General features: G+C 34.5%; 1 protein-coding gene across 4 annotated transcripts in view; it reads right to left on the minus strand.

Moving 5' to 3' along the window:
- Positions 1–13,962, minus strand: part of ABCA5 (ATP binding cassette subfamily A member 5) — a 134,677-nt gene that overhangs the window by 16,820 nt on the left and 103,895 nt on the right. For all 4 annotated transcript variants that reach the window (XM_037808416.1, XM_037808414.1, XM_037808417.1 and 1 more), the window contains 6 exons: positions 10,991–11,104; positions 8,427–8,597; positions 7,343–7,456; positions 6,808–6,942; positions 6,114–6,188; positions 5,513–5,604 (listed from right to left, as the gene is read on the minus strand). In XM_037808416.1, coding sequence (XP_037664344.1) covers positions 5,513–5,604; positions 6,114–6,188; positions 6,808–6,942; positions 7,343–7,456; positions 8,427–8,597; positions 10,991–11,104 — 701 coding nt within the window. The remainder of the gene's footprint in view (positions 1–5,512; positions 5,605–6,113; positions 6,189–6,807; positions 6,943–7,342; positions 7,457–8,426; positions 8,598–10,990; positions 11,105–13,962) is intronic.

The following is a 13,962-nucleotide window of genomic DNA, read 5'->3' on the forward strand; positions in this document are numbered from 1 at the left end:
CAGGGAAGCGTGGCAGGAAGGGCATCTCCACAATCTGTGAGTACGCTTCACTATTTGGCATGGATGATAGCCTTTCGTGCATCCGCTGCTGACTGTCGCAGAGCAGGGCGGGCAGAGGTGAGTCAAAAGGGGAGGGGAACCATGCCCCTTTTAGCCATCTTCCCGATGGGCTGGGAATGCTCCTGCCCTGCGCCGGCCATCCTTTCAGCAGGCTGGGAATGCCTCTACATGGCCCGGCGGCACAGAACTTCCCTTGAGGGTCGGTGCCCACTTGTGGCATAGTGCAGCCTCCCCTCAGCGCAGGCCCTAGAAGGGCACGGCTTAGAGAGGGGACCCATTCGGAGATCCCAGGGACCATGCACCAATGCCAGGGACTTGTGGGTCAGTGGCAGAGGCAATCTGTGGCAGGACCGAGCTGAGGGTTTGGATTCTTGGAACAGCCTTGGATCTCTGGGAGGTTTGATTGTTAGGGCCACCCTCGCTCCCTGGCTGCTCAGACATTCGCCCCACAGTCAGGGTGGACAGCACACCAGTTGGACCCCACAAGAGTCAGACCCCCATACACCACAAAGACAAAGTTGCGGAGGGCTGGCTTGGGGGGATTGGGTGGCTCGCGGACACCACCTGCTGGTTGGTTCTGGAGAGGGTGTGGACAAATTAGAGAGAAGTATTTGAATTAGTATACATATCCTAAAGGAACCCTGTCAAGTTGAGCAGATGCCAAGAGGCCGAAAACAACAGAAAATTTTAAAGCATATGAAAAAAGCAGATGATATAGATAACCCAAGCCCAAACACCCAAGTTGAAGGATCAGAGGAGACGCAGTACTTGGAGCAATTAATCAAAGAACTGGGGACAGACAGCGAGACCATGGCACATGGTATAGAGGACATGAGGAAGTGCATGGCACAAGATGTAGAGTACATGGAGAAGAGCCTGAGGGAACATAAGGAAGAAATTGCAAGAGTAAATAAAAAAAAAGTAGATGATCTTATGGAAATAAAAGAAACTGTTGACCAAATTAAAAAGATTCCGGATACTCATGGTGCAGGACTGGAGGAGGCTGAACAACAAATCAGTGACCTGGAGTATGACAAAATGGAAAATGAAAGAACAAAAGAAAGAATGGGGGAAAAAATCAAAAAAATCAAAATGGACCTCAGGGATATGATAGATAAAATAAAACCTCCAAATATAAGACTCACAGGTGTCCCAGAAGGGGAAGAGAAGGGTAAAGGTCTAGAAAGAGTTTTCAAAGAAATTGTTGGGGAAAATTTCCCAAACCTTCTACACAACATAAATACACAGGGCATGGATGCCCAGCGAACTACAGGTAGAATGGGCCCAAATAAACCCACTCTGAGAAGTATTCTGATTGAACTGTCAAGTGCTGAGGAGAGGGAGCAAGTTCTGAAAGCAGCAAGAGAAAAGCAATTCACCACATACAAAGGAAAAAACATAAGACTAAATAGTGACTACTCAGCGGCCACCATGGAGGTGAGAAGGCAGTGGCACAACATATTTAAAATTCTGAGAGAGAGAAATTGCCAACCAAGAATTCTTTATCCAGCAAAGCTCTCCTTCAAATTTGAGGGAGAGCTTAAATTTTTCACAGACAGACAAATGCTGAGAGATTTTGCTAGTGGAAGACCTGCCCTACTTGAGATACTAAAGGGAGAAAATAGAGACTTCTTTTGAAAATCCAAAGGAATATTCCTATACTTTTTGAAAGCACTGAAAATTGTGTATTCTCAATTATGTTTTATTGGTTGGTGTAGATTAGATGCCATTTTCTGGAGATAGGCATGGGATATATAGAGCAAAGGCATATAGGGAGCAGTGCTGGTGAAAATGTCTATTTATATATGGAGAGACATCCGTTATTGTAGTCACTGAACCACTAAATTTAAGTGGCAATTATTAACTTCTATTTCATACACTGAAACAAAAGAACATTAACTGTGGACCCAAGATTACCTATTTATTGCATAGTTAATGGAAAATACAGAACCATTTTAGCTTCTGAGTTCAGATAGAGGGTTTGGCAAAACAAAAAACAAAAAACAAAAAACAAACAACAACAAAAAAACTATTTACTCTCTGATCCCTAAGCTTGTATAGTTTACAGTGAGAATCCCTATAAATAAAACAAAATTATCTCAATGCATTTAGTTCTTTGGTTCAGATAAAAATAATTTGAATAGCAAGGGTTATGTGCAGGCATGTTTGTAAATACACAAAGGAGGAAGAAGGGTAAGTATTGATCTGTATTCAGATTTATTCTGCAACCTAGGCATCATGACAGTAGTGCAACAATGTCCTCATCTGTAAAATTTATAACATGGCCACTATTTTGTGATATCAAATAAGATGACTATAAATATCTGAAAATTAAATACTATTCTGAAACTTAAAACAAATTAATAGAGGGGCATATAGGGAAAAAATATACCTATTGCAAACTAATTACAGTTGGCAGTATTTTAACATTCTTTCATCAACAGTAACAAATGTACTATACGAATACTATGAGTCAACAATGGAGGGGGGGTAGTTGGGGGTATGGGAGGATTTGAGTTTCCTTTTTTTGTCTGTATTTCTTTTCTGGAGTAATGAAAATGTTCTAAAAATTGAAAAAAAACTAACTGTGGTGATGGATGCACAGCTGTATGATGGTACTGGGGGCAACTGACTGATTGTACACTTTGGATCTTTGGATAATTGTATGGTATGTAAACAATCTCAATAAATAAAAACTTTCAAAATTAAAAAAGAAGAGTAGACAGAAGAAAAATGTTAGAAAGGAGATGCTGAACTAAAAGTTAGGTAAGGAGGCAAATAGGGGATGACATTCAGAAAAACAAAGGAATAAGAGAAAACTACAAGGAGGAAGTCAACCATATTAAAGATTAGTTAAATTAAGCCTATTTGATGTGGCAGAAAGGAAGTCATAAAGTTATTGGTACTGGGAAAAAGCAAAAATAATAGAGGGTGTGAATAAATTTTAGAAATTTACAATTTAAAATTAAGTGTTTCTCTTTTCTGAGATAGGTGGCCATCTTATCTACTGAGAATTAAGGAATGAGATAAGGTGAATTTGGGAATTTGAGGAATACTTGAAGAAGAAGGCAGCCCGGGATAATAACTGAATAGAAAGTTAGGTGCTGACTAGGAAAATGTGATAAGGTTACCAAACATTTTAAAATAAAGCTAAGCTGAACTGGGATAAATGTATAGTATTATCAATCTGCACTTTTATGTGATTTTTCTGTAGCATTAAAGTCACCCATAACTATGTTTTGTTTTGTTTTGTTCCAGGAAGAGAAACACTAAATTTTAACAGTGAAGATACTTATTAACCAATGAATTAGGACATAGTTTGCTTTAAATATGTTTTCTTTTGGGGAGGGGATATAACACTTCTACTCAAAAGAAAATCAAAGACCTAACATTTTTACAATCCAAAAGTCTTTTATTTTCCTTTACACCTATTATGACATGAATCCTCAGGGAATAGGTTCCAGCAACTCAGGCTCCTTTCCACTGTTCTCATAAAGTGTATTTCTCTCGGTGGAGCAAGCTAGCATTTCAGTTGAACCCCAGTACCTTTCTCTTTGGCTTTCTTCTTTTTCTGATCATTTTCTTTCACATAGTTCAGGAAGCTATCTCCACACTTAGAGTGCTTAATATGCTCAATACATATATTACTTCTCTTGGCAAGAATCTTATTTGTTTACAATCCCAACAGCATGCTGGGTAACACTGAAGACTCTTCTGGTTTTGCCATGGTATATTCATGGGGCATTCCTTTTTGAACAGTGCCCATTCTCCTGACATCTACAATATCATCTTTCTTGTAGATTTGCATGTAGGTGGCCAAAGGAACAACTCCATGTTTTTCAAAAAGCCTAGAAAACATATAGTGGGTGTTTTTCCTCTTTCCCTTTGTGTTTGTCATTTTGGCAAATTACTGCAAGATGGCAGTTCCAGCCAAAAGCCATAACTATGTTTTTAGTGAAAAGGTCAAAGAGATACAGAAGTTGAAAGGAATGAGGGTTAAAGTGATGAATCATGTAGGCACGGCTGGATAGAGAAGAAAGTAAAAACAAGTATTAGATGATACATTTGGAAAGACAGGGAAAACTCAAAGGTAGGAAACCAATAATGAGATTAGGAGGCAAGTCCAATGGTACTAGTAAAATGAGAGAGCTGGAAAGAGAAAAAGTTCCTGGTAGTATTGAACAGTGAAGTTTAAGATTTTAAATATGAACCGAAAGCAGTGGTGGCAAATAAATGGTTGAAGTGGAGTAGAGGCACAAGTCATCGGGTTAGAGAAAATCAGCAACTAAGAAATTAGGGTGTTAGAAAGGCTATCTATGTGGATGCTGAAATCTCCTCCAAGATGACCACATGAAGAAGGAGAACATATTCTAAAGTCATCAACGGATATGAGGAGTATCAGTGGTTAATAAATGTCTTTATATATGTCTGTGCTTCCACTTTTTTATAATATGCTAATATTCAGTAAATAAACAAATACATGAGAAATATAAAAAAGAAATTTTTGAACTAATTTAGTGCAAATGGCTAAAATTCAGTAAGTAATTTTCCTTTAAACTGGTCTGTCAAAAGAAAATACACTGTGAGAAAATTTTTGCAAACCATATATTTGATACAGAACTTGCATCCAGAATATATATAAAGGACTCTTACTAGTCAATAATACAAAAACAATAGCCCAATTTTAAAAATGGGTAAAGGTTTTGAATAGACATTTCTCAAAACACGATTTAATGAATGGTTAATAAGTAGACGAAGAGATGCTGAACATCGTTAGTCTTTGGGGAAATGCAAATCAAAATCACAATTCACACCAACTAAAATAACTAAAATAAAAAATATAAACAATAACAAGCACTGGCAAGGATGTGGAGAAAATAGAATCCTCATATATTGTTAGTAGGAATGGAAAATGGTACAGCCACTTTGGAAAATGGTCTGGCAGTTCCTCAAAAGGTTAAACACAGAGTTACTATTATGATTTAGCAATTCCATTCCTAAGTATCCACTCAAGAGAAATGAAAACATATACCTACGCAAACTTGTACACAAATGTTCACAGTGGCATTATTCATAATAACCCAAAAGTGAACACAATCCAAATGTCCACCAATTGACAAATGGATAGACAAAATGTGGTATTCGTATAATACAGTATTATTGGCAATAAAAAAGAAATGGATTACTGCTACAGCTGCCAACAAGGGTAGCCTTAAAAACATATTAAGTGAAAGATGTTAGACAAAAATGACTATATTTGTATGATCCCATGTATACGAAATGTCAAGAATATACAAAACAGACAGAAAGTAAACTAGTGGTTGCCTAGGGCTGGGACAGAGGAGAGAAGATGGGGAAGTGACTACTAATGGGTACAAGGGTTTTTTGGGGGGGTGATGAAAATGTTCTAAAATTAGATTATGGTGAAACTTAAAAAAAAAATCAAACTGACCTGAAAAAGGGATCCTTTCTTAATGCTCTGCCTCCATATTTTTTCTCATAGTATTGTAAGAGGAAAATCCACAGTACACACTGCAAATAGGGCTAAATCAAAAACATGTAACAATTAATTGCTGAATTTTTTTTTGTCCTATGTCAACAGAACCAAATCCATATATCTGGTACCTTACCATCAGCCTATGATGAAGAGAATTAAGAATAACTTTTAATACAAATTAAGGTAGAATTAACTTTAGTAAAGTAATCCTTCATATATTTTCTCTACCTTTGTAAAGTGCATTTGTTGTCAGCTTCAGAAAATAAAGTAATAAAAAAAAAAAATTTGTTTTTGCTCCTGGAAGCCAGAATTGTAATTAAAAAGAATTAATAACATATAAATGAGCCAAGTATCTTAAAATGGACATATTCAGTTAATGAAAGGTATTACCACCAAAATACAGATTCATTAGCATTAACAAACACACTTGAACTTTCATGCACCTTAATTTTTATGCGATAGGATAAAACTAAAAAGACTGTGTTAAAACTATACAACCAAAATTATTCTTAAGGTAACATGCTAACACACAAAAAAACTTTTTGCTATTTCTTACCGCTATAACAGCCATCAAAAGCCTATCCCATGGATCATAGGTGTCCTCACTTCTTTGTATATTCTTCCAAGAAATCTGAGACAAAAATTTTTAAAAATGTATATGCTGCAATATGTAGAAAATGTATATGCTGCAAATGTATTCTGTTTAAATAGCTATTAATATTAGTAGCCACGTTTTATTTTCAGATTAAAATTTATCTCACCCCAAAATATTTCTATCAGGTATAATTTAAACATATTAAACTGTAGTGAAAAAAAGGGAACAAGATTTAGTGAAGAGAATTAATCAGCAATCGTCCCAAGTCAAGAATTCATCCCTTAATACTTTTTTCTAATCACACAGAAATTTGTTTTAATTCTCCAGGCCTAATAAAACTAATCTGTAGCAAAAGGCATTATTTAATCCTTGAAAAACTACACACAAAAAAAATACTGATTGAAGCCAGATCATAATTCTACTATGTACATCATTCTGGGCCTCAAAGAATGTGTGATAGACATAGTCCTTCTCCTTTGAGAATTTACAGTTTAAAGAAATGTTTGAAAAGACCCCAAAGTAACTTAAAATCTCTGAATTAATAATACCTGAATCAAGTAACAGCAGTTACACTGATCATTTTTACTGTTTTCAGTAAAAGAACTAAGATCTCAAAGATCAGGCAGAATAATATTAAAATATCTAAGAGACCTACCTTTATGAAACAAATCAGGCAACCTAGAAGTGGATAGATCGGAATGGCCATGCAAAAGGTGTAATGAAGAATAGCTGAAACCACGTATCCCATAAAGTAAGTTATCTCGGTGACTGCAATACAAGCCAAAGCTGTCTAAAGAGAAAAAAAAAAAAAAAAAAGAAAAAGCAAGTAAAAAAGTGTTTAGAACTTTCTATCCAAACTTACTTGTAAATCTGTGCCTCGCATTTAACTATGCTGCCAATCCTTTAACAAACATGGAACCAGAGGTAATAAAGCTGAAAATGTCAGTACACTGGTACCAGCTGTTTGTGAAGTGTGAACTTTGCTATTTCAGTTGTTAAATGCTTTCAAAATCATCCTTTCATTGAGTGGATGATGCAGAAGATAAATATTCAAAACGATGCTGCCAGCTATCTCAAGTCTGCACTTATAAAAGACACTTTTTGTGTGTGTGGAATCATGAAAGAGTTCATGGCTTTTCAGTTAAGCTGCTTTGAAAAGTTAGGCTGAAATAATGTAAAAGGTGACTTACCACAGAATAGATAAATGACCAAAATTCTTTGGTATTTAAAACTTTTTTAAAAGTGAAAGAAGCAACATAGGTAAAAAAAATAACTGATGGAACATAACCAATAAGGCAAAAAACCTGTAAAAGAGAAATGTATATGCTTTAAGCAAAAATATGAATAGCTAGCAGTACATATGGTATAACATCAGTCAACATTAAAATATTAAGGAATAATTATTATTCAAATTTTATAGCTAAACAAATCATTCAAAACCTGAAACTGTGGTTACTTGAGGACTTATTTTCCATATTTCTCCTAAATTTCAATAAAAATCATGCTTTATTGTTAACACAATCCTGAATATGTCATTTAAATCGAACAATATTTGTAGTTCTTCTTTGATACCAAGTAAAATGTTATTTTATTATAAAAAGCAATTATAGGTGGTTACAACTTTATCTTTCTTAATCAAGTATTAGCCTATCACTGTAATACATAGCACTTAATATATTTTGCAAAGGTCTAAGAAAAATATTCATTAATTTGTAAGGCAGAAATTAATATATAAAGTAATTATGATCTCTAGGGAAATTAAGTTTGCTTTTAGCAATCCAATCTCACCAACTTTGTATTCTCTTTTTCCTAACAAAAATCATTCACATGAAAGGATCTGTTATCAGTCATTTACATCTGAACATGAATACAAACCATTTTCTTCCTTCATATTTTAAATTATGGACTAAAATATTTTTGTGTGTGAGAAATTATTTTCAGGCATAAGAACAGACAGAGGAGACATTTTAAGGAAGGACTGTTCAAGCAATCCTGACTACATACAAGTAGGTGGTCTTCATGAAAGACCACCTGAGTTTTAAGGAATAACTTTATAATGGGAGTTGTTATTATTTTTAAAAGTCACCTATAGTAACATAAATTGTACTGATGATAGTTATCACATACAATAATTAAAAACGTACTGCCTCTATTTTCTTTGTAAAAAATAACTATCCAAATTACTCAACTAATCAATTGTCATATTGATAAACACTTAAATTTTAAAATAACATTTTATTTATAAATAGTATGAAACAAATAATGTTAACTTACCACAGAAAGTAACTTTACAGAATAAAAATTTAATCCATAATGAAATGCAAATAGGCTTCCTAGCATCAAAAGAAGAACAATATAAAATAAGGGAATATCAATAATAGCTTGTCCAATCCAATACGCAGATGGAAAAAGACCTGAAAGTCTAAGTTGAGTATAAGCTTTGATCTGGGAAAAAAAAAGGAAAATAACTGATTATAATTTTAAACATTTTACAAACAAACAAAAAACACTAGCAATTTGTTTTAGAACTCTTTATTTCACATCAACAAAACAAAAAGGTGGTATTCCAGGTGTACGGGTAATAAAATTTCTCCTCACAGCTAAATATAAATTCAACTTAGCCTATAATTTGGATCACTGTTTCTGACATAATAATTTCAATGAAATTTTTAAGAATCAGAATACAGCAGTATTGCTAACAAACATGAAACTAAAATAAAGCAAAAGGAATCACAGGGGCTATAGATGTGCAAACAGTGATCCAACAGTAGCGTAGCCAAAACACCGTTGGTTTTGAAAATGTGTTTAAACAGATGGAAAGATATACTTTAAACAATAAAAGGATTCTCAATTTTAAAAATTAACCTTTTATGCCAACACTAATTGACTGCAAAGCACCCAGTGGATTTATATAGGGTTTTCAGCTTAAGTGTGAAAATTGGGATAGATAATGCAGTTGAAAACATTTTATGTATTCTTAATACTCATTAGCAGTATATAAATTATTACTAACATAAGCAAATAGCATTTTCATGTATACAGAAAAGTTTTCTTAAATATCTCATGCACTCCTTATTCAATCTGAAGTTTTTAGAACCTTCTATAACTCCAAATACCTAACAATTTTATTCAGTTGGATTTTGAAGATATGGTAAACCATTCATCTATGAAAAAAAATCTATTCCTAATAATTAAAGATGTTTTACAAAAGAGCTGGCCACAGACGTGAGGTAGGGAAAGTACGGAATATAAACATTAGTCAAAAAGAAGAGAAGGAATGAGAAAAACTGGACAACTTTTATGCTCAATGAATTATAAGAACATCAGACATGTAGATTTCAATTTAAGTCTAAAAATAAACCCAGTCAAATAAAATTATTTTCAATAATCTATACTTTTGTAACTCTTACACTGCTGGTAGAAATGTAAAATGGTATAGCCACTCTGGAAAACAGTTTAGTAATTTCTGCATCCAGAGAAATGAAAATCTATGTTCACACAAAAACCTGTAAATGAATGCTCATAGCAGTTTTACTCATAACAGGCAAAAACTGAAAACAACTCAGATGCCCTTCAATGAGCAATACAAAAGAACAGACTATTTATAAAAAGCCAATCACCAAAGGAAATATACTACCATTCTATTTTTACATTCTCAAAATATCAAAATTATAGAAATGCAAACAGACTAGCAGTTGCTAGTTGCAAAGGTAGGGGTGGTGAGTGCATGGCTAGAAAAGGGCAACAAGAGGGATCTTTGTGATGATGTAACTGTTCTCTATCTTAACTGTATCAATGTGATCACTGGGGGACACCCATAAAGGGTGCACTGGATCTCTCTGTATTATTCTTTACAACTTAATGGGAATCTAAAATTATCTCAAAAGTTTAATTATAAAACTTTAAAGTTAAAACAAAAAAAGAAAATAATGCAATTGTCCAATAAGTTTCATCTTTGAGTGGTGAGGTTATGGTTAATTTTAATTTTCTTCTTTACATTTTTCTATATTTTCTGAATTGCTACAATGAATATGTACATTTATTAAACAAAAAATTGAACATCATTTAAAAATTATCCCGAGACTCATGTACTAATTTTATACTAAACAAATTCAATAAAGATATAATTGTCTGCTATGAGGCTTAAGCTCACTATTCATCACACTGTGTAAATTAATTTAGACACATTTTCTCCCAATAAACTAAGATCAGCCATAGAGAGAATAAAAATTTTGATTAGAAGAGTAAGAGAGATACAATCTCAGCAGAGTGGGACAATAGAAGGCTTTGAACAGCAAGAAGACTGTACAAAACCACCAATTTCCTGGGAGACTTTGAAAAGGTGCAGAAAAAGCGGTGAAAGAATACCAAAAACGTTCTACATACATAGCACTTTTTCCCAGGCCCTGGTGAGGATAATCATTTTCCATTAACAAATTAAGTGCCCTGTACATCAATACCCTCTATTGAAAGGGGAAAGGTAGTTTAGTGTTCCAAATAAGTATATAAATATCAGAGTAAGTTCTCAGATGCACCACTTAAACAACCATCTCCAATTTCCTTACCTGCAAACTGGTTAACATAAAACTGCCCTTATAATGTTATAAGGATTAAGAAAGTAATTTTTAATGCACCTAGCAAAGACTCAAGTAATAAATATTAATTATCACTACTACTAAAACAATAAAATATGATTTATTTTATAGTACATTGACTTACTCCTGAAATAATAATTAAATATAAGTCATAAACTCATGCAAAAACATCATTATTTATTATAAGATTATTAGCAAACTATACCTGTTTTTTTTTGTTTGTTTTTTTTGCTTAGTCATTACCTTATGATTCTCTGCATTTTCCATGGCAAAGTAAGGTGGCATTGCAGTGACAATGATTCCAAGCAAAGCTGCTTGAAAATACAGTTCAATTCTAAAAACTATGTCAGTAACTTCCTGAAAGACAACCACAGAGTAAGAAATGGAACTCAGAATCACTTTATATCATCTTGGTACTTTCTAAAAGACCATCAAAACCTCTGAAGGAACACATTAGGATATCTATCCTATGCATAGTCTATTCGAAAAAATGGGTGGCCAAGTTATTAGCAGATATTGGGCTACAGTATCAATTTTGCTACATAATAAATAGCCACATGATTCTGACAAAATCATTGTACTTCCATTTTCTTATTTACAATACATATAATCTGGCATACAAGTTAAGCTTCACCATTAAAAAATAACAATAATGTGTGTGAAAAGCAGTTAGCATGTCCCAAACAATGATCATGACTGTCTAAGAATGATTTTCAGTGTTTGTTATTGGATGCTGAACCATGAGTTAGCTGTCTCAGGACCCTACTTTTCTCAACCAGGAAATGCTGTACCCAAGCTCAGTTTCCCATGGAACCAGGAGCTTCTTCTCTCTACCAGGGGTATCTTTAACCCCCACAGATCCTGACATCCCTGGATGCCCCAAGGATCTAGCTGTAGGCAACTAACTTTCCCAAACAACCTAGTAAAAGCTGACATCCCAAATGCAGACTATTCAGGATGAAGCATACTGTATTATCCTCACTCCATCCCCAACAAAAAGCCAATTTTTTTCCCCCTTGTTCTGTAGGAGGATATACCCATGGGGCAGGAAGGGTACCCTGCACTAGAAAAGAACATACACATTGTCTAGTAGATATCCTGGGCCTGGCATACCCCTCCATGGCATGACGTGAAGACAGAACATATCCTGTCTTATTGACCTTGGCCTTGTGAGCTTCCTCATTCAACAATAAAGTTAATTCCTTAATTCATGCCATGTAACATTGTAGAATTTGTCCCAAACTTTGAACCCAGAGAGAACCCACAGATATATAAACTAAACGGTAAAAGGGGAGATTAACGAAACTATAGTTGGATTCAATCATACAGAATCTGAAGAAGAAAAAATGTTAAGCATAAGTAGGACCATATGTATAATTAGCTTTAAAAAGTCTCCATTTCTTTCCCTCTGGTTTTTAAAAATGGTATAGTATGTGTCAGTGTTTGATGGAAAATGTAAGATACTTTCTGATAGTTATGGATACGTGTGTGTGTGTGTATACACACACGTAGTAATATCATAAAAACATGTATAGGTATTATAACTTATGAATTGTGTCTATTTCTAGGGAGGAAGAAAGTAAACAGGATTGCAGATGGGTATACCGGAGGTTACCACAATATCTCTAAAGTTTTAGTAAGTAAAAACCTACTTAACTATGACAAGATATTAATATTTGAAACATCTGGGTGATAAATACATGGTTGTTCATTTTATGCATCTTTGAAATATTTCACACAATAAAAATCAAGTTGGATGATCAACAACTTTGATGATTTCAATATTACCTATGTGCTGGTGACACAAGTTTTTATGTCCTTTCCAGAAATCTGTCCATCAGGCAAATGCCACAAGGATAACCAACAGCTTATTAGGTTAAACACTGAAATCAGTATCCCTATTCCACCAAAACAAAATAAAAATCTCTCTTCTACCTGTATTCTCAAAATTAGTGAATGATTTTCTATGCAACTCATTACCCAAAACTGTAAAAGAAGACTATGTCAATTTTCCTCACCTCACAAATGTAAGTGATTACGTTATGCTAATTTGGTTTTTAACATCTTTTTCTCCTACTATCACTACTATTGTTGCATTAGCTCAGACACTCATAATCTCCTCTCCTCTGAACTATTTATTAGAAACTGATTTAATTGCCGTATTTCTTTCCTCCCCTCTATCCAAATTCCCCCTACAGCCTCCTAATTTGATTTCCTGTCTCTAGTCTTGCCCCTCCACTACATTCCCTACAGTACAGCTCAGGCGATGTTTTAAAGCATTAATCTATTCATGCCACTTCTCTGCTTACTAGTTCACTTACTATTTCTCCATTTTGGTGCCAGTGATCTTTCTAAAATTCAAATTTGATGTTATTTTGTACCCCATGTCTACGTAGAACTGCAAAAAGAAGAGTACTAAGTTAATCTTCTACATGATTTCCATTTAAAGATGGCAAAAATGTTACAGCAAACTAAAAAGTTTTGGGTGTGAATTACACAGCCACAAACGTCTGGAAAAATGGAATGTGTGTTATATTTCAGGGAAGGAATCTTTTGCCTCACAGAGAAAACAGAAACTATCACATGTAAATGTATCTTCATCGGCACTATCTCCTTCCCTCATCATGATAACACAGGTGTTTTGCCTCCATCTACTCTTGCCTTCTCAGATCTAACTCTTTTCATCCATTTTTTACCTTCCTTTCTGCTTCCCATAAGAATAAAAATGAACAAGAGATAGAAATGGCAGGAGGAAGAGAGGGAGGTGAGAATAAAGGAGGAAAGAAGTCTGAAGGAAGGGAAATTCCCTGACACCTCCACCTATTGCTACCCCTCACAGCTAAAATTCTTGAAAGTTGTTTCCCCTTACTCATTTCACATTCATAACTTAACTTACCACTATAACATGGATGCCACTTCAATCTCTACACTGCTAAAGCCAGGGCCACCAATGATCTCCTTGTTGATAAAGCCAATGGACACCTGTCTGTCCTTATCTTACTTCCTATATCATATGATGCTGACCACTCCATCTATCTTTATTGTCAATCTTGGCAAATGGCACTGGCCCTATCAACCACCAAGTTTCCAAGCCAAAAATATGTCTGTCATCTTTACCTACCACTTGTTAATAACTACCAAGTCCTGATGACACTTCTACTTTGTTGCATCTTTTAAATCTATCCAATTCTCATCACACCCACGACTAGTACTTT

This window comes from Choloepus didactylus, chromosome 18 (assembly GCF_015220235.1).
Source record: "Choloepus didactylus isolate mChoDid1 chromosome 18, mChoDid1.pri, whole genome shotgun sequence".
NCBI lineage: Eukaryota > Metazoa > Chordata > Mammalia > Pilosa > Megalonychidae > Choloepus > Choloepus didactylus.